The sequence below is a fragment of the Drosophila novamexicana genome, unplaced genomic scaffold, assembly GCF_003285875.2.
Source record: "Drosophila novamexicana strain 15010-1031.04,08,12 unplaced genomic scaffold, DnovRS2.1 tig00000108-arrow-pilon, whole genome shotgun sequence".
Lineage (NCBI taxonomy): Eukaryota > Metazoa > Arthropoda > Insecta > Diptera > Drosophilidae > Drosophila > Drosophila novamexicana.
The window spans coordinates 3511212-3530059 of NW_020824772.1; the positions used below are offsets into that span (position 1 = coordinate 3511212).

At 41.1% G+C, this 18848-nt stretch overlaps 1 protein-coding gene across 2 annotated transcripts in view; it reads right to left on the minus strand.

Moving 5' to 3' along the window:
* LOC115771820 overlaps positions 1 to 18848 on the minus strand; it is a 43279-nt gene that overhangs the window by 7727 nt on the left and 16704 nt on the right. For both annotated transcript variants that reach the window (XM_030717698.1, XM_030717699.1), the window contains exons 2-4: positions 6794 to 7125; positions 3603 to 3952; positions 2014 to 2286 (exon numbers count right to left, since the gene is read on the minus strand). In XM_030717698.1, the coding sequence (XP_030573558.1) occupies positions 2014 to 2286; positions 3603 to 3952; positions 6794 to 7125 (955 nt within the window). The remainder of the gene's footprint in view (positions 1 to 2013; positions 2287 to 3602; positions 3953 to 6793; positions 7126 to 18848) is intronic.

Sequence of the window (18848 nt, forward strand, 5' to 3'; positions counted from 1 at the left end):
CATAGGGTGCACACACATGCATACACACACTCACACACACGCACACTAATTATGCCGATAAGCAACGCTTTTCATTCAATTCACCGCCCCAAAAAAAAAAGAAAATCTTCAATTGAGCGATTTGCCACGGATTTGGGTGCAGGTCAGCTTATATATGAAAACATTTGCTACATATGCACCAAATAATATGATATTTGAGCTTTTAAGAGGTGTGTTCCAAACATAACTATAGTTCAGTTCAAGAAATATGACTGGAATAACGATTTTTGAGTATTTTTTCAATATTAAGTACTTAGTTATACGAACAGTAAAGAGCAGACCAAATGTTAGCTCTTTATATCCGAGCATAGTCTATAAATCAATCCAAAATAATTTTAAGAAATATTGTAACTGTAATCCCTATAAATGATTTTGAATTTTGATATGTTATTTGATATTACAATATTTTCGATTTTAGAAAAATTACAACTAAAAAATGTAGCTGTTCTTTTCATATTACGCAATGTAGTTTTAAGTACGACTGGAAATTCATGAAGCGTTTTGGAAATTTGTGTATAGCTTTTGGCATCTTCTCGGGTAACCCTCGCATTGCATACATAGCTCACAGTTTGACGGGCAATTGAGTTCAGTTGAGTTTGGTTTTGGTTTGCTTTGCATATTTAATGCTGATCGCACAGATATTGAACAGCATTGGCATATATAGCATACAAACTCACACAGATGCACGTGTGTGCCTGGCTAAGTGTGTGTGTGTGTGTGCGTGTGTGTGTCTACTGTGCAGTTTCATGTTGCATATGAAACGCAGTCAAACGGAATGACGACAACGTCGCAGGCATCGGGTCGTGGGTTTTGTGGGCAGACGACGCCAACAAAACAAATAAGATTTATGAAACTTTTAAGCAAAAGGCGTCAGCCAAATGCACTGAAGAAGTACGAGAGGCAACAAAAAAAACCCAAAAGCCAACAGGAGTTGTTGTTGGTTTTTGACTGGTTGGCAAAAATCCTATAGAGAGTACGTGGCTCCACGCCTGATTTATGCTGATGATGCGCAGGCTGAGTGCTGGGGGAGCTGCGAGTGGGCAGCATGTTGCTGTGCAACATGACAGCTGGCAACAATGTTGCCAAGGCAAATGGCAATAGAGCGTGCCTGCGTGTGGGTGGTTTGTGACTGCGCTGAATGCAAGAGGTGAATGTCTCGGATATGAATGATGAATTTTATGATATATGCGAGCAATGCGTGTTGTGTGTGTCGTATGTGTGTGAGTGTGTGTGTTTGTGTGAGTGTGTATTGGTTTCTAATGTTGAGTAATTTGTTAGGCTGTTTTTTTTTTCTTTGGCGTTTTGCAATTTTGTTTTAAGAATTATCTTTGGCTGGCAGAAAAATATGGTTTTCAATTAGCTTGGCTGAAAAAAAAATTATGTTGCTTGCAATTCATTTTAATTGGCATTGATCTAGACAGAAACAAAAATCTTGTAAACTATATATGCAAACACAAACAACAATTAATAAGATTATTTACAATTCAATTTTCTTTTGTACAACATTCAGTTTAATCAATTTTCTTCATTTAGTTCGGCATGCGCTGTGTGCTCCTAATTTAGCAAACAATTACAAAAAATTAATTACATAATACAGAATACAAAGAGGCACGAAAAATGTGTATAACTTTTCGATAATTGTCTAAAAAATGTAGAAAACAAATTAACTGAATAACCGTAATAAAAATGATTCAAATACTAAACAGCATAACAAATTTTGCAGCTATAGACTTTTGATTTTCGAGTTTTCACACAATAATTTCATAGGAAAATGCAATTGATATAGTTCGTATGGATCAGATATATGTACGATATGTATATGAGTTGGTCTCAGTATGCTTTATGTACAGTTTGAGAGCCACTGCATTGATAGATCTTTGCGATTTGGCAACGAAAAGTGTTAAACAATAGTGGGAAAAAACACTCGCTAAGAGTTCCGCATATACATCTATATTTGGATTGATCTTCACATACCCATTGGCCGCATCCTGTATCTCCTTCTGGTCGATGCCCGCTATGGTGTTGCGACGCTTGCCGCGCACCTTGCGCGATCTGGACCGCCTGCTGACCGTCTGCACGTTGTCATCCAGATTGTTGGCCTCCGTCTGGTTATCCTCGGGGCTGCCGCTACTGGGCGTGGCAGTGCCAGCGCCGCCGGCATAGCAGCCCGTCGTGGATTTGCGAGCGGCGCACATCCGCTGGAAATGCTTGCCGGATGTGTTCACCGAGATCACTTCGGCAGGGTATCTGCAAGTGTGTGGGTGGGGCAGATATACATAAGATTAGATTTTAGAGTGCATTTTGTGGTTTTCTTTTTTCATTGTTGTTCAGTCATTTTATGCTATGCTTAAATGTAAGTCAAACATTTGCGCTTTAAATCAACGAAGCGTTAACAATGTTTGTCTCTTCTCCTCCGACCCCTTCTCCAATTGTTTGTTTGTTTGCTGTGCCCATTTTGGGGGCGGGTACATTAAACAAATGAGCCATTACCGTAGAAGGGCGTGCGGGTTGTCGATGTGGGCGTGGCCCTGGCCAACACTTGCATAATTCTGTGTGTGTGTGTTTGTGGCCACATTGTAAATTTATGTAATGCGCAATTGAATTAATTTATTTAGCTTTTTTACGCTGCGGTTTCTGATTGCGTCGCGTTACAAACAAAAGCCCAAATATTGTAAAAAAATAAAAAAAAAAAACAACAAATAACAGAAAGGGCAGCGGCATGACGAGGCTTGAACACGCTTACAAACATTATCCATGAAATTAAAACGATCTAGGTAAAAATCTATTAAATGAGCTTTTTGCTCAGTTTTAAATGGTACAGTGGAGTCTAGCTATCATTGTTACAAAGGAAGACCGCTTCAAGCAAAAATTTAATACACGATTAACTTATTGAAGAAGTATGAATATACTATATAGTAAGATGGCGTAAGAGTTAGGTTGTAATCCAACCGAAACTATCTACATCTTCAGCTCTTGCTCTCACTCAACTGAGAGTCTGGATCCTAGAAAAGCCTTCAAATAATCAAATATTCTAAAAACATATTCATGAATAAATAATACTAATAATGAATATAATTAAATCCTAGCCTTACTTCAATATATATAAGAGAAAAATTTATAAATTTGGTCAAGATACAATTTAAAACAAAAACCATTTTTTTGACAGATTCTTCCTATAGGAGCTTTTTGATATAGTTGATATGATATAGTACATTTAAAGATCCACACTAAATCTTTAAAAAAAAGCATGAAAAGTTTCATGATTCCTTATGCAGTTATGTGACTTAGTTGTCCAGACAGACTGACAGGTAGGAGTTGTCTCTATGTGTTACACATTTCATGACAAAATTAAGAAAACCCTTTAAGAGAGAGTATTAAAAACAAAATGGGAGAGTGGTTGCCGCTTGGGCAAACAAGACAAAAATGCTGTAAAAATGTACACGAAATGCCAATAACAATGAAGAGTTAAATAAAATTAGCATATGAAAATGTGCTGGCTGGCAGAGCACAATGGCTGTCAAACTTTTGGCTAGAATCATTTAAATAGGAATTGCTGTACTTACTTTAAGGCAATTATTTTGGTTTGTTCCTCGGGTGAAGGCAGTCGATGATTCAAAGGCACATCTTTATTGATATCGTTCGGTAGCAGCAGCTGCTGCTGCTGGAGATGATGATGATGGTGATGCTGATGGGCGCCGTCCGCCGTTTGGCTAATGTTGAGCGCGTAGAGCGCATCGGCTGCATCGGCGGAGAGCACGGACGGAGAGAGTGCGGGCGTTAGGACGCCATTATCACCAAAGGACAACGATGTGCAGATCGAGGTTTCCACGTGGTGCATGCAATCGGGCGTGACGGTGACATCACCCAGCGCCTCGCTGGATGTCCATTTGCGCAAATCCTCGATGCCAGCGGGCTGCAAATGGGGTTGAACAGAGATATGATATGAGAGTGAGAGAGACCGCGAGAGAGAGAGAGAGAGGCGAAAGGGCATTCGTTTAATAAGCAGTTGGCCAAAACGAGACATGCAAAAATATGTTTTAGGCCATTAATTGGACCCATGGCAGGACTCTGTCACGCATATCCTTGTACCGTTGGAAGCCACTCATATGCTGAAAAATGAGCTGGACTCTTGCATTTGGTGTTTGCGCAAACATTTGTTTGCTTGGCCAGCGAATATTTGACCAAGTCACGCGATTATTCACGCGTTTTCTCAACACGATTTCGATTTATTTTCGCCTGTGTCCGTTTGTTGGCAACCCCATCGAAATTCAATCAGCCTAATTAAAAGCAATCACAATCTACAAATTCCCCAAAAATATTTCAAGCTCTATTTCCAAGTGAACCAATCGGACTAAACAATCGTTTCCATTGATTTTTTTTTCGGGGAGATGCCCATTAAAATCAATTGTAACAATTGAAAGTTAACTGTGGGAAGGGAGGGAGGGGGGGGGGGGCAGTTGGGGGTGTGTGCTGGAAGGGCATGAGCATGTAAGACGAAGTAACCCCAACACCCACATAATATCTGACATTTACATAAAAAAACCACTTGAGCTACGCTTTCACAACGAAGCAAAACTTTCGTCTTTTTGGACTAACTTAGAAATTAGAAACGCTTCTACGCACAGTGGTGCAAAAGTTCAATTTATTTATAGTTCTGCTAAGTAATTTTCAGTTAAGTTATTTTGAACCTAAATCTTTCAGGGCCATCAGCTCTGAATATGTAAAATTTAAGCAATGTGATGAACAAGTAAAAAATAATATGCACTTAAAGTTAGAAACATATTTAAGGCTTCGAACTGAAACCGGATATCCTAGTTGCAAAATGCAGGATTTAAAAACGTTAACAAGTAGACATTCGCTCGTGAATCATATTAAAGTGCTAACATTTTTTTTTTTTTGTAAATTTGCAGGGTGATTCATAGCTTTTAATTGTAGCTAAATCGATTTTTATTAAGCTGGTATATTATTCTTTATAAATTTCAGAAGTCCTACATTGTCACTTTGTACCTTGTATACAATTATGTTAAAAATTATCATTAGAGTTAACATTACGTTCACACCAAAATAAATGCTATAAGTAATATATTCATCAAAATCTGATTTGGTTTTTGACAAAATAAAAACAAAATAATTGCCTCTGCCTTGTTACCAGTGTGCAAGTCCTGTCTAGCTGCCAATAATTTGTTGTTGTTTACGGTTCGTCGGCTCTTTGTTTGCCTCAATTGAATGGCACAGCGAACTGGCCGAGTTTCAATGATAAAATATTTGCACATAAATGTCGTACCATATATAATAAAAACGAATTCCATGTGCTGCTGCCTTCTGACAACATTTTTTGCGGCCGTAAGCAATAAACCGAATGCGCTAATGCGAATCTTGGCCAACTAGCGTTAAAGCCATGAAGCTAGAGGAGTTGGAGCTGGAGCTGGAGCTGGAGATGCGTTCATGTGGAACTGGCGGCAACTAATGTCAAACGCAATGCGAAAAGGATTAAAAGTCATTCAATTAAGGGGCAGACGACAAAGACGTCGTCTTCATGTGGATATTGGCAGCGACTGAGCTAAAAGACGACATTCGACCACTTTTGGCCAACTATTGACAACTGGCTCTACGTTTTTGAGTCTAAACTAGTTTTGCCAAGTTGCTGTACAGGAAAGTCGCCGTGGCGGCGGCCTGGTCGTCGCCGCCATCGTCATCGTCAGCCAGTGGCTGTTTGTCTTAGCCAGCTTATCTAATGGCATGGATAAACAAGGAAAGACAACGTTGACGATGAAGCTGGCGATGATGTGGACGAGGAAGATGATGGCGATGACGATGACGATGACGTTGACGATGGAGTTGACGTTGCCCGTGGCAAATGGAACAACTCTGAAGCGCGTTAGCTCAAATTAAGTAACTGCGATTTACTGATACGAGCTGTGGCAAGAAGAGGCGGTGGATAGAAATAGTTTTAAAGAGTCAAGACTGAAGACCCTTTCTATGCGATTTCAACTGGCAATTTCATACGCCCAGCGTGGGACGTCACAACAGCAATTAAAAACGAAGTAAGACCCATTTGGGCATCAGTTCTCGACCAATAGATGCCCTACACCCGAAGCACTATACAAAAGAACACAAGAATTTATCTTTTACTCAGTGTTAAATCAATTATCAAGAACATCAAACATATATAATATATATCTAAGCTCTTTAAGCAAACCCGTTGATAGTCTATCTTTAAATGACCCAAGAAATACAGTACAGGTAATTGGGTAGGCCCTTTGTCAATTACATGCACTTACTAAATCCACCCTCCTTTAACTATTAATTACTACAGGGTATAACAACTCAACTCAACTGAACTGAACTCGAAATGATTTGGCGACCGCCTCGTTAGCCAGAGGCCTGTTGTGTGGTCTTGGTATCTGCTTTGGCCCAACTTGTTTGACAACGACAGAGGTCTCTCTCTCTCTCTCTGTCGGGCCGTGTGTGTTCGTGTCTATGTGGAGCACATTGTTGGAAGATGTTTTGGCCATAGCTCTTTGAGCTGGCACAGCTGGCAAATAGCAGGAAGCAATGGCCACAGCGTCAACCGCACAGACCACACACATGGGACCATGGTCGGGTTTCTGGGATTGGGCCGCCGGCTATGTTGTGGCAGATTATTATTTATGCATGAGGCAAGCACTAAATCAGCTCCAGTTTTGTGGCTGCTCCACATACCAAGTAGTAATAGCAACACCACCGGCCGTCGGAATCCGTGAAGGCTACTCACCAAGCGAATTTCAATCTCGGCATCGATGCGCGTGCGCAGCCTGCGATTGGCATTGCCAAAGTCCGAGTCGGAGCAGAGCAGCGACTCCTCCATGCAGGACGCATCCGTTGTACCATCCAGAACGTCGTCATTCGTTTGTATATCGCCGTTGAAGGATATGGAACGTGGCGTTGTGGCTGCGCTGGACAAGAGCAACAACTCCTTGCCCGCCTCCTTGTACAGCTGGCGCACGCTGTGCGGTCGCGTATCGCTGGAGAACAGCTCCTTCTGGAATGCCTTGTCCGACTCGTAGTGCTGCTTTCGTTGTGCAAATGTGAGCAGGTCGCTTTCAGCTATGAAGAGAGAAGACAAAAAGAGGGGCTTTAAAACAAACGTATGATGGATAATATTTAAAGAGTTATTATTTAAGATCTAGCCCAGAATCTATCCTGGCGACAAATGCGCATTTAGGCTAAACTTTATACTGGGCACGCGCTTAAACTGTTTGGGAATTGTAAACGAATTCAGTGACGACTTATGTTTGTTAGTTAATCGTAATTACCTATTAACAACGTTTGCGTATCAGCTGTATTATATACGCTTAATTCGCAGGAAAATATACATCCACTTTCCAGCTATGGATATTTGATATCTTTGTTAAATGCAATACAATGAAATGATTCATTGAATAAATCATTAGATGTTGCTACAGTTTTATTCGAGTCTGCTCTATATAAATGTATATACCATGAAATTTTCCCATGACTCAGTAGTGCATACACACTCCATATATATATCAGAGTTTAGTGTGTTACATGATCAATCAAAGCCCTTTATGTAATCTAATTGAAACAGTCTGTGCTGCGTTCCAGATGCGTTTTTAGTGCTTTAATCTCTCTGCTAGAGTTCTTCACAACATCGGGCAGCTATGCTTCCGCCCTCCTTCCTTGAATTTACATTGCGAAATGATTGCGGCATTTGGTTTTCGATTTAACGCCCAGCTCCAATGTTTACATCACAACGCAGACGATGATGCCACATGCCGCATGCCGCATGCCGCTTGCTGTTTGCACTGATTTCCATATAAACAAAAAGAAAAGCCCAGCTGCCCGTCGCCCGCAAATAAATCAACACGCAAATTAATAGAGTGGAAAAATCGGCAAAGACCAAGGACGTGGCATAAATAAATAATAATAAACAGAGAAAAAATCTGCTCATAAAAAGGAAGAAGAGCAAAAAAAAAATGATGTGAGCCATGAAAAATGTAATTAACTTTAATCACCCGAACAGGCCACAACTTCAGCTCCAGAACTCCACGACCAACTCCCAGCTGCAAGTGCAGTTGATGGTCCCGGAACGGCACTTGCATATTTAATTCATATGACAGCCGAAAGGCGGAGGGTCCAGGGTGTAGGGATAACTGGGTATGGTATGGGTGCTCTGGACTGAGGACCGTTTGTCTTTCTGGCTGTCTGCACATTTTGCATTTAATAGGCGCCCATGTGGACGGTAATGAAAACAACAAAGCCCGAGGAGTACCCGCGCCAGCAACTGCCACTCGTAGATTAACAAGGCAAAGGCAAAGACACTCGACGCGGCAGCTGGACCGCTGCCAGGCACTGCAACTAGCAACAGTAGCCCAGCTAGAGAGAAGTGGCCGAGAGAGAAGCGCCTTGGAGCTAGCGCTAAATTCAGGCAATTTTATGGCAGACGGGCAACATTTTGACGTTGAATGCGCCACTGGAAGATGCATGAGTCTGGGCACTATGGGTCGACAGGCAGTCACAGATACAGATACAAATACAGATACAGCTCAAGATACAGATACAGATACTTCTTTTTTATTTCTTGTGAGATCAAGTGCACAGACATTGGCACGCAGCAGCGCCTGCTGCCTTGCCATGTTGCACTTGACAGTGAGCACATGCCGAATCACAGCAGCAGCACCAAGAACAACATCAACAACAACAACAACAGCAATTTGCATGCCCCAATCCTTGACTCATTTGAGCACGAAAATGCGAAATTCAATTAAGCATGCTCAGGTGCATTTGGCCAATGCCGGAAGCTGTCAGCAGCTACGGAAATGACAAATTAACTGTGCAAAATTATTTTTCCTTTAATACGACTTTTTTGCGCTTTATTTTAATATTCTTGTTTATATCTTTTTTCGGGCGTCATTATGTCTGGTTTATGGTCATCGTCTGGCAGACAGTTCACATAACTTATGCACGCCCGATTGGCACTGCATTTACTGGCCATTTAGGTTCAGGGCCAAGAGCATAAAGTATCCCCAATCCGTTTGCCAGACAACGCCAGCTGCATTACTCATGCCACATACCACATGTGGCAACATGGCCATGTTGAAGGACGGACATATCAGACGGACATCCCCTACCATCAATGGGCAATATCGCAGACAAAGACAATTTGCTGAGATATTCAATAGCAAATTTTCAAAGTAAATAATCAAAAAGTGATGAACGTCAATAAACAAAACTTTCAATGTAAACAATAAAATTAGAGCCAGACATAAAAATGAAATACAAGAACTCAAAGAAGAAAGAAATGCCTTCTTGAAAGAAAACTTTAGTGATATTTGCAATTAAAGAAGATAAGCTTATCTGAAAGTTTTGAATTGATAAAGAAATTAAGCGACATTCCTGTAAGATCTAAATAACATCTCTTGATGCCCAATGGAACGAATCAAAAATTCATGTATGTGTTCCCAAAGAGAACATGATAATATTTGCATATTCGTTCAAGTCACACTGAACAAAGCTTGAGTTCAATTAAGATTTACTCAAAATTATACTTATTCTTCAGTCTGACATCCACCATTTTGTTTGAGTATCGATTAGTATGAAACGCTTTACAAATGAATGATGGTGAATAGTACTCAAAAAATACTCATGGTAGGTTTATAAAGCAGACCTGATTTATATATCTATATATCATTATATTCATTATTATATTTATATTTATATTTCCTGTGAGAGTAATCATATTTGTTTGTTTGCCCGTAGAACTCTTGAAGCGTAACCCTTCAAGTTGGACTATATATCCGTTTATATGAGTACGAGATTGATTTCAAATTCAGTCTAGAGCAGATCTAAGTTCGAGTGCGATATCGGCACTAGAGAAAGCAGCAAAGTTCGATATGCATCCAAAGTTTAAAAGCACAGAATAAGAATTACAGTTTAAGAGTCACTCACATCTTTTTTCACCAGTTTTCAGGAGTTATTACTGATCCAATCATGTTGGGCTTCAATTAAAAACTGATTGGAACATTATTCTATAACACGATTCGAAAATATCAAATTTGTATTGGCGCCGTCAACTCGACAATTGACAATTTTCATGTCAATCTGTTGAAATTTATAGCAGAGCACAAATCAAAGCACAGACATGATGCGAATGACACTTGTCGTGTGTCTGACAAAACCAATAAACCACATATCTATAGACAGTCTATAGACGAGACAGACGACACATGTATGGATGAGTGTGTACAAAATGATATCTAAAGTGCATTTGGCTTTCGCACATTGCACACCAAAGCCGCAAATAAACGAGTCTCGCACAAGATGCCGTGAGCGAATCGAATCAAATCAGAGACCAAAAATCCAAATTCAGCCTCAAAGCAGGCGCTGACATTTTATTAGAAACTGGCACTGGCCATAAATTGACACCGCCAGCTGCAAGTGGGGGTGGTGCACGTAAGGGAAGGGGGCGTGGGATCTGGTACGTGCGTCGAGGCTGCAGCTTACATGGCCATGTCGCTGTATCTGGCAGATACAATCTGCCAGGCTAGTACAGTGCAGCGTTCTGTGGCATAATTTGCGCAAAACAAGTTCCACACAAGGCACGTAACTGCCGCACGTGAAGGCAGGACACAGGGGCAGGTGGCGGAGCCCACTTTTTGCCCAGAACTTGCGATAATGTCGAAGCCAGTAAATGATTTATAGGCAGGCACAGAATAAGTACAGAGATTGGACTAGTCAGTCGGTCGGTAATTGGTAGCAATACGAGTTCAATGCACCCGCCAAGCCGAGCCGAGCTAGCATCAAACTCTGGCCAAAAGCGAGTAGCAGACATCAGATAAGTGGGTGCAAGTGCGCTCAACTGCTCCACTGCTCCAATCAGTTCGACTGCCCATTTTAATTTAATTATTTAAAGCGAAAACAATTGAAGCCAACAAGCGCGACGAGCTCCAACCACAGCCGCAGCTGCCCTTGGCCCTTGGCAAGCTGCCAGGCGGGCAGACAACGAGCCGCCGCGACTTGGACAACAGCGACTGCTCTCCAGGCTGTGGCAAGTACACGGACAACGGACTTGCCGCTGTGCGTAAGTGTCATAATAGCATTTAAAGCAATTACGGGTCACATTTTGGTGGCACTGAAGCCATAGGGGAATGGGGCACAGCGGGGCGGACAGACGGGAAATGAAAGTCCTGCAACATCCGATGTGATAAAAAAAAAATAAAAATAAAAAATAAATGAAAGTCAAGTAATAAATTTTTAATAAAGAAAAACGTTTCAAACTGTGCTACTCACGGATGCTCTCATAAATGGGTATTTACTTTGATGTAAAACACTTTTGAAGCTTTCATAATTTTAATCTTTTATTCAGTTTCTTGAGTTAAATAAAAAAAACTCTAGTTTTAAATTATAAACTTAATTACATTCCTTAAAGTTGGCTTTTAAATTCTTCAATACTTTCTGAACTGCGAACAGCTCAAAGAGCGCAGCAGTTCTATTAGTTCCAAAGCGGAACTATAAGGCTGAGAACCAGTTCACGTTCATCGTTTCAAATGTAGCAGTAATATACATAATAAATGGACTACCTTTTTGTGCTGCCTGTGCAGACTAACCGTGTATCTATCAAATAGAAGAAGAAAAACTTTTCCAGCTGTTGGTCGCTGTCAATATATCAATATATCAATGTTGCCGGCTTATCGAAAAACGCAACAAGCCAAGCCGCACACTTGTTATAAATGATGACTCTGAGCCACAACCTGGCGCAACCTGAAAAGCTGCGCTTATCACATTGTCTGCTTAGCCTTAGTAGTGGATGATTTATGAGCCAGGCGCAACGTCTGCTGGTGGAAGCTTAAAGCCAAATTTGTATCGCAAAGCTTTAACATAATACATAAATAGCATATAATACACACTAACACATACAGACACAGAAACCGTTACAGTATGTACACGTGTGCAAGCATGTGAGCGCAGAGTGTATACACATGTGCTTTATGGGCAGCGGCAGCAAAAAGTTTTTATGCGGCAACACTGGCTGCTGGCTGCTGGCTGCTATTTTAGCAAATTTTCGCATGCCAACAAAAGGCAGGCGACGTTTTGGGGGCATAAATTGCAAAGCCACCAACAGCAGCAGCAGCGGCAGCAGCAGCAGCAACAAAAACGAAAATAACAGCAACAACAGCTCGACAAATTTATGCAATGTAACAGCAGCAGCGGAGCGTGAAAAGGCGAAAGGCTTAATGTGAGAGCTAGGTCGAGAGCGAGAGCGAGAGAGTAGTAAGAGTGACAGCAACAGTAAGCAAGGCAAAATTAATATCTGAGCAAATGTTGCTCGTAAAGCGCTAAAAATGTTGCTAACACCCGAAAACAAAAAAAACCCACATGGGGAAAATGTTAAAAACGGTAAGAGCAAAGTGACGGCAACAAAGTGACAAAATTGCTTTTCAGCTTCGTTTCAAATCTCATTAAAACCGTTGCTAAAACCAAGCTAAGCCCCCGGGCAACCGATCAACGACAACATCGACGACGAATGGGCTACGTGCAATGTGTGTGCCCAAAATTGGCGATTGACTTCTGCAGCTGCGCTTTTAAAACTGATTTATGCGAATCTCTCACATCGCAGTCGTCGTATCAATGGCTCGGGGCGCACCCACGCACTCTCTGCATCGCCCAAAAATGGGCAAGTCACGTGATTTGCTGCCCCATAAAAACACATAAAAAGGTCGTTGTTGCTGCGGCTTATGATATCTGAGTGTATGTTTGCGAGTGTAAGAGTGTTTTTGGGGGCCTGCCAGGGGTATAGCTAGGGCAGCAAGGGGTTAACATTGGGCTCAGGCCCTGGCCCTGGCTAGGCATCTGCCTTTTGTAACTACTTATGATGATGCTAGATAACGCACGGCAGACAAAAAGCCTAATCCTACGAGTGTATTCAAAACATTTTTCCAGATTATCATTTGAATAATGGAACAAGAAAATATGTCAAAGCATACGAGAGATGAGAAACTATGTCTTATTGGTACTCCACATGAAAAACCAAAATATTTTCAACTATAGAACTTGTCAAGTCCAAAATGATTGTAATTTTTCATTTCAGAATAAACCAATTCCGAATTACAAAGGCTCGATCCGAAGGTCTAGCTCCCACAGAGGGGCCTAAAGATAACATTTAGTGCTGTTATATCTTTTAACATTTTGATTTTCAAGTAAAAGTCAGAAGTACAGAATACAGATACACTTAGCTTTCATTTTCTGTTGCTTACCCTCCACAATTGGAGCTACTTACTAGGCAATTGGCAAAGCCGACCTCCCACACAATTAATTAAGTTCTGTTCTTGTTTTTCTTTTGAGTGCGCATCACTTTATGAGCTGACAATTTGCCTTTTTATTTAAATTAATTGACCTCTGTCGCTAGTCGTGACAGCAATTAGCGATATATTCTTTTGCTCTAATTAATCAAGCTCGAGCCGGGCTTTAGGTTGATTACAAGCGTTCGACTTCCGTTGAGGTCGATTATGGCTATATCATGACTTAACGGCCATGTAAACTAATTAAAAGCCCGGCAGTAAAATTTGCTGCTAAACATTTGAGTGTCTTTTCGGACCCCGACCTCGACTGAGATCCCTTGCTGCTGCACGCACCCACGCTATGCGGTTCTCTGTTCAATTTCAATCATGAGTCTGTTGTTGTTCCCGTCTATATCAATCGATTTTACAGCCCCGGGGACGAACATAAAATCCAGCGTCTGGAAATTGAATGAAAAATGCATTTCACACTGCAAATGCCAGAGAGGCGGCGGCAGCTGACTGCCTGTCTGTCTGACCGTCTGTCTGTCAGACTGCTGCTGTTGTTGTTGTAGCTGCGGCCAATAAATTTAAGTGACATGCGTTTTTCAGCGAGTACCCGCGGGATAAACTTCACTTAACATTCCAGCAGCAGCTCTACGGGCGAGAGCCGTACGATCAGCGCAACTGATATCATTAGGGGCAACATCCTCCAGCCTATAACGTAGAACCACCAGCCGAAAACTCGTGGCACCCTCTGCGGAAGTGTTTGCTACGGGGTTTATAAATAAATGCAGCTAACAATTTTATTGGGTTTATTTTCTGTGTCTAAATTTAAACGAAATGCCCAAAAATTTCTCGACAGTTTTTCACGTTTTTGGCTCCCCCCCTTCGACCAACAACCACTTTGGTGGTTCAATGCAATGTTCTGCGACATATTCAGACTTTGCTTTTCTTTATTTGTATACCCTTGCAGAAAGTATTTTGATTTTGTCACGAGCTGTGTAGCGCTTAGAACACGTCTTCTACTTTCTAAAGTACATATTTTCTTGAGTCTATTTAGCCATCTCCATGTGTCCGAAAATTGGTCATGAATCCAGATGTAGTTTCTATACTATATAGCTTCTAGGGAAAAAATCCGTCGGAAATATAGCTTTGGTATAAAAGCCACATGTCTATAAGGGCATTTCTTGTTCGGCGTCACGAAGATGAACATTCGTGTCTCGTATTTTTCTTTTTTGGAGCGCATTGCTCTTAATTCTTAACAGCTCATTTACTTTGCACCTTTGTGAGTGTGCGGGAGTGTGCGTGTGTATCTGTGTGTGTTTGTTTGCTTTATTTTAAGCATATGTATTTGAATTTGCCTTTTTCATAAAAAACAAAAAAATAAAATGATGCAGCTGACACTTGAAGATTATGGCAAATGTTTGATTTGAACTTGAAAAACAACAGCACAGACAGGGGCAAAGGGAAGCTGTGTGTGTGTGCGTGTCGGTAGAGGGGGGTTTAAGGAAGTGAAAGCAGGCTGTGTGTGAATTATGGGCGCGATATCCGGCTTAGGTCTAGATGGCGGCCTATGAGCTCCACAAATTTTTATGAAGCCGCTCAACGTCAGAACAACACAACCCACAAGCCAAGCATGTGTGTAGGTGTGTATGCGACTGTGTATGTACGTATGTGTGTGTGTGTGTGTGTGTGTGTTTGTGTGATTCAATTGACTGTAAGTGTGTGCTATGGTAATGGGCAGCAGCAGCAGTTGGCCCTAGGCCTCCGAGCAATTGAGTTAGCATTGAGTAGTTCAATTGAAGTACACTCGACAAAAATGCCGAGACCCAAAACGAGTTTCAGCATTTCGTGGAAGACTTGTTCAGAGACGTGGCCAGCGGCTCAAGACTTGTGAGAGCAGCGAACTATCCCGCTGTGCCAGCCATATGTCGTCGCAGCCACGCAGCAATCTTAAGAAAATGTATCTTTAGCCCTAGCTCTGTATCTGTATCTGTATCTGTTATCTACGTAGTCACATTACAAGCTGAGCGTTGAAAGACTTAGAAATTACACGAGCCTCTTGCTGGAGGGGATAGGAGGAGTCAACTGCGTCAGCCTTGAACTGTGTAAAGGCCCCGACTGACGGACTGCCTACCTACGGACTCTACAGAGCTTGGGAACATGACGCAAACTTATTTTCTTATAAAAGCATAGACATGCCTTCCCAAACGAAATGGGAATTGAAATCGTAAGCCCTTTCAGCCAACCTTCAGGTATACAACAAATGCGTGACTTGATGGCTTTATTACGATGCCAAGAACATACTACAGTATATATATTAAGTGCTTGAAATGGTGTGCTTATAAAGACTTTATGTTGACTTTTAAAATACCATCTAGCCATCCAACTGACATATTAATAACTTTTAAGTGTCATTTGTTGGCCGTATTTTTAGTCACGATCTACACACGAATGTAACAGCAGGGTATATCTAGCAAACAATATGTTTAAGATGCTATTCTCTAAAATATCTATTAACAGTCTAAAATCCATTTATTTTTGTAATTTAGTATGAAACAATTAACGTATATTAAAAGTTGCTTTTAAGGAACTTCCAAGTAGGGACTAGCTCATGATCTTAAGAAGTTCTGGAAGGTGGATTGAAAGAATGTTATTGCCGCATAATGACGACTCCAATATACTCTATTCACAGAGCATAGCAAAAAACTGTGGGCTGTGACGTTTAAATTGTGACTTCAAAAAATATTATTACATATAATGAACATACTTTATATCAGTTTTTGAGCAGTGTATAAAAAAGCTGTCTGTTCATGCTTTGCTTGCATTCAATTTAACTCGACGGCAGTGTTGTAAAAGTCGTGAGAATCTCCTTGAGCAGGTTTTATAAACACCACATACTGCTCATCAAAACAGTGCCCAAAGTTTCCCATTGTTAACTTGCTCTTCACTTTAAGTTATTTTCAGTTTAGGTAATTATCTCGCAACCTTAATTGTTTGCAGCTGAAGTGTTGAACAATTTTCTTCTGGGCCCATTATGACTACGCATAATGCGGTAAAAGACTGTGGCCCCGTAACAGGCCAAAATGCTTGTGTTTTAACAGCTTCCTGGCAGCAGCCGCAAGTTTATTAGTTTAGCCAAAAGTTTTGACGGAAGACCCAAGTATGCTAATTGGGAGCAGTCTCAGACTGCTGCAGCGTTAAGTAGACGTAATTTAGACAATAAGCCAACCTAATCAAATTGACCTAGGCCTAAGCCCCTATTCAATTACAAAGTCAGGCACCATTGAAAATGCATTAGCATTATATATTTACATTTATGCGAGCTGCTGCCCCTTACGTGTGCAAATCCGGCTCTAGATGATGTTGCAGCTACTGTCGCCTGCCGCCTGCAGCCTAGCAAGGCGTGTCACATTTCGATCCCTGCGGCTGGGTCACAGCTAGGTTCAAGCAGCCGCGTAATGCATTTTACATTAACTTTTATTCCTGCAGCAGCAGCAACGCGGAAAAACAACAACAACAGCTGGCAACAATGCCAAGTGCCAAGTTTCAACAGGGGCATGGGGCACAAATGCAGGACACAGTAAAATGGGCAGGGAGACAGGCAGTGAGGGTCGCAGCACAGGGACTCTTAAAGCGTTTCCCATACGAGTGCCATCAAGTCTGGAACTTCTTCGTATGCAACGCCCGACTGCAGCTCCGAAAGGGTATTAAATTCACTCAGTACTCAGCACCTAAATGTTTTTCTGTTGGTAAAACTTTGTTTTCTTTCTTTTCTTTTTGTCGCGACAGTTTTTTCAAAGTTTTCTGACACGTGGCAGTGTGTTGCAATTAACAGTCGCCACCAAAATACCCTATTAAACCAATAATCGCATCCGTTTCCTACGTTTACAAATATTTACAACTAAATTAACTTAATTGAAGCTTAAGAAAGGTACGTTCCCAGAGAATCAACTAATTATAGGGTATAAATATAATGGAAATGATACAAATTGTTCTTGCTTCAATAAGGTTCGATATTTTAATATATATGAAATGTAATATATATGAAATTTGAGACATTTGTTCAAACCTTTTGGCTATGTAATATGATTTACACATTAGCATAAGTATCTAATTATATTAGGTTAAAGTGCAACAACTAAAAATAAAATAAACAACAATTAATTTAGTAGATCAGAACTCAAAATTAGAGCTTCGTTATGAGCTGTGGGAAATACCTTAAGACTTAGAATGTTCTAAAACTAGGGTGCATACCCTCTTACTTATTTAATTAAAGGGTAAAAGAAGCCTTCTTGCGCCAGCGCCTTAAAGTAGACAACAGGAAATGCTGCAAACATTTGGCAACACTTGGTGAAAACATAAAGAGCAAGGTACAGAAAGAGAGAGAGAGCGTGAGAGGAGAGTGTGAGAGACAAACAAAGGTGGGTAAGTTCAAGAGCAAAGTAGGGGGTAAAGAACAAAAAAAAAAAACACGAGAACAAAGCCAGGCAAGAATTCCCCTAAAAACAAAAGCAGAAAAAATATATTCCCAGGCAGGTACAAACAGCAGCAGTAACAGGCAGGCAGGCAGGCATAGGGCACGGGAACAGCGAACAGGAACCAGGCAAGGAAGTACGTCTAAGGATAAACAAGTATCAAGCGTGCCCTTATGAGAGTGTGTGAACGTGTGTGTGTGTGTGTGTATGTTAAAGACATGTCCTTGCCCTTCGCAGCTATCTCTGTCGAACTGGGAACTGGCATTCCTGTGAATGAAACTCAAGGCACATCGCACTCATCATTCATTTCTCATATGCCGCCGCTGCTTCACACTTAATGCTGCAGGATTTTTATGGTTTCCTGTATCGAAAGGCAACTGCGACGGCAGCCAAGCAAAAGACGTCACAGCGAAGCCATGCAGGCAGCGATTGAATTACAGACCAAGGAACCGACCCAACCCAAGTCCCAAGTCCACACGACAATCTTTGTATGCAGTTTGCTGTACAAATATTTGCATGCAACTGCTGAATGCAACGCAATGAAGACTTGTGCGCATTTACAGCTCATTAGATGGGATGGTCCGGGATACACACAGCCACAGATTCACAGATACAAATTGAAATTACGGCTGAGAGTTTGTTTGCCTCTCGATAAGCAGTTAATTGCTTAAACAAATGAATTTGCTTTCCACAATGTGGCACATAGCAGCCCCATAATTAAATTCAAGAGCTGTTGTGCAAACAAAAACAAGAATAATAGAAACATCAATGCTTGACCATGAGATACGCTATAGATTATTATTATAGTTAATATATAGTTTCTATAGCTTTCGACATCAGATGGACTTCTAAACTATTAAATATTATTAAAAGAAAAACCAGAAACTGTACTCTTTCGTGACATACATTTGCCAAGCTTTTCAGCTATTTTATGAGTTACAGGGTATAGAAAAAAATTTGCTTGCGCTACTTTATTTATAGACCAGCCTGTCCAAGGGAGAGAGAGCACGGGGGAAGGCGGTTCGTTTGTGGGGGCTTACTGTATGGCTCCCCT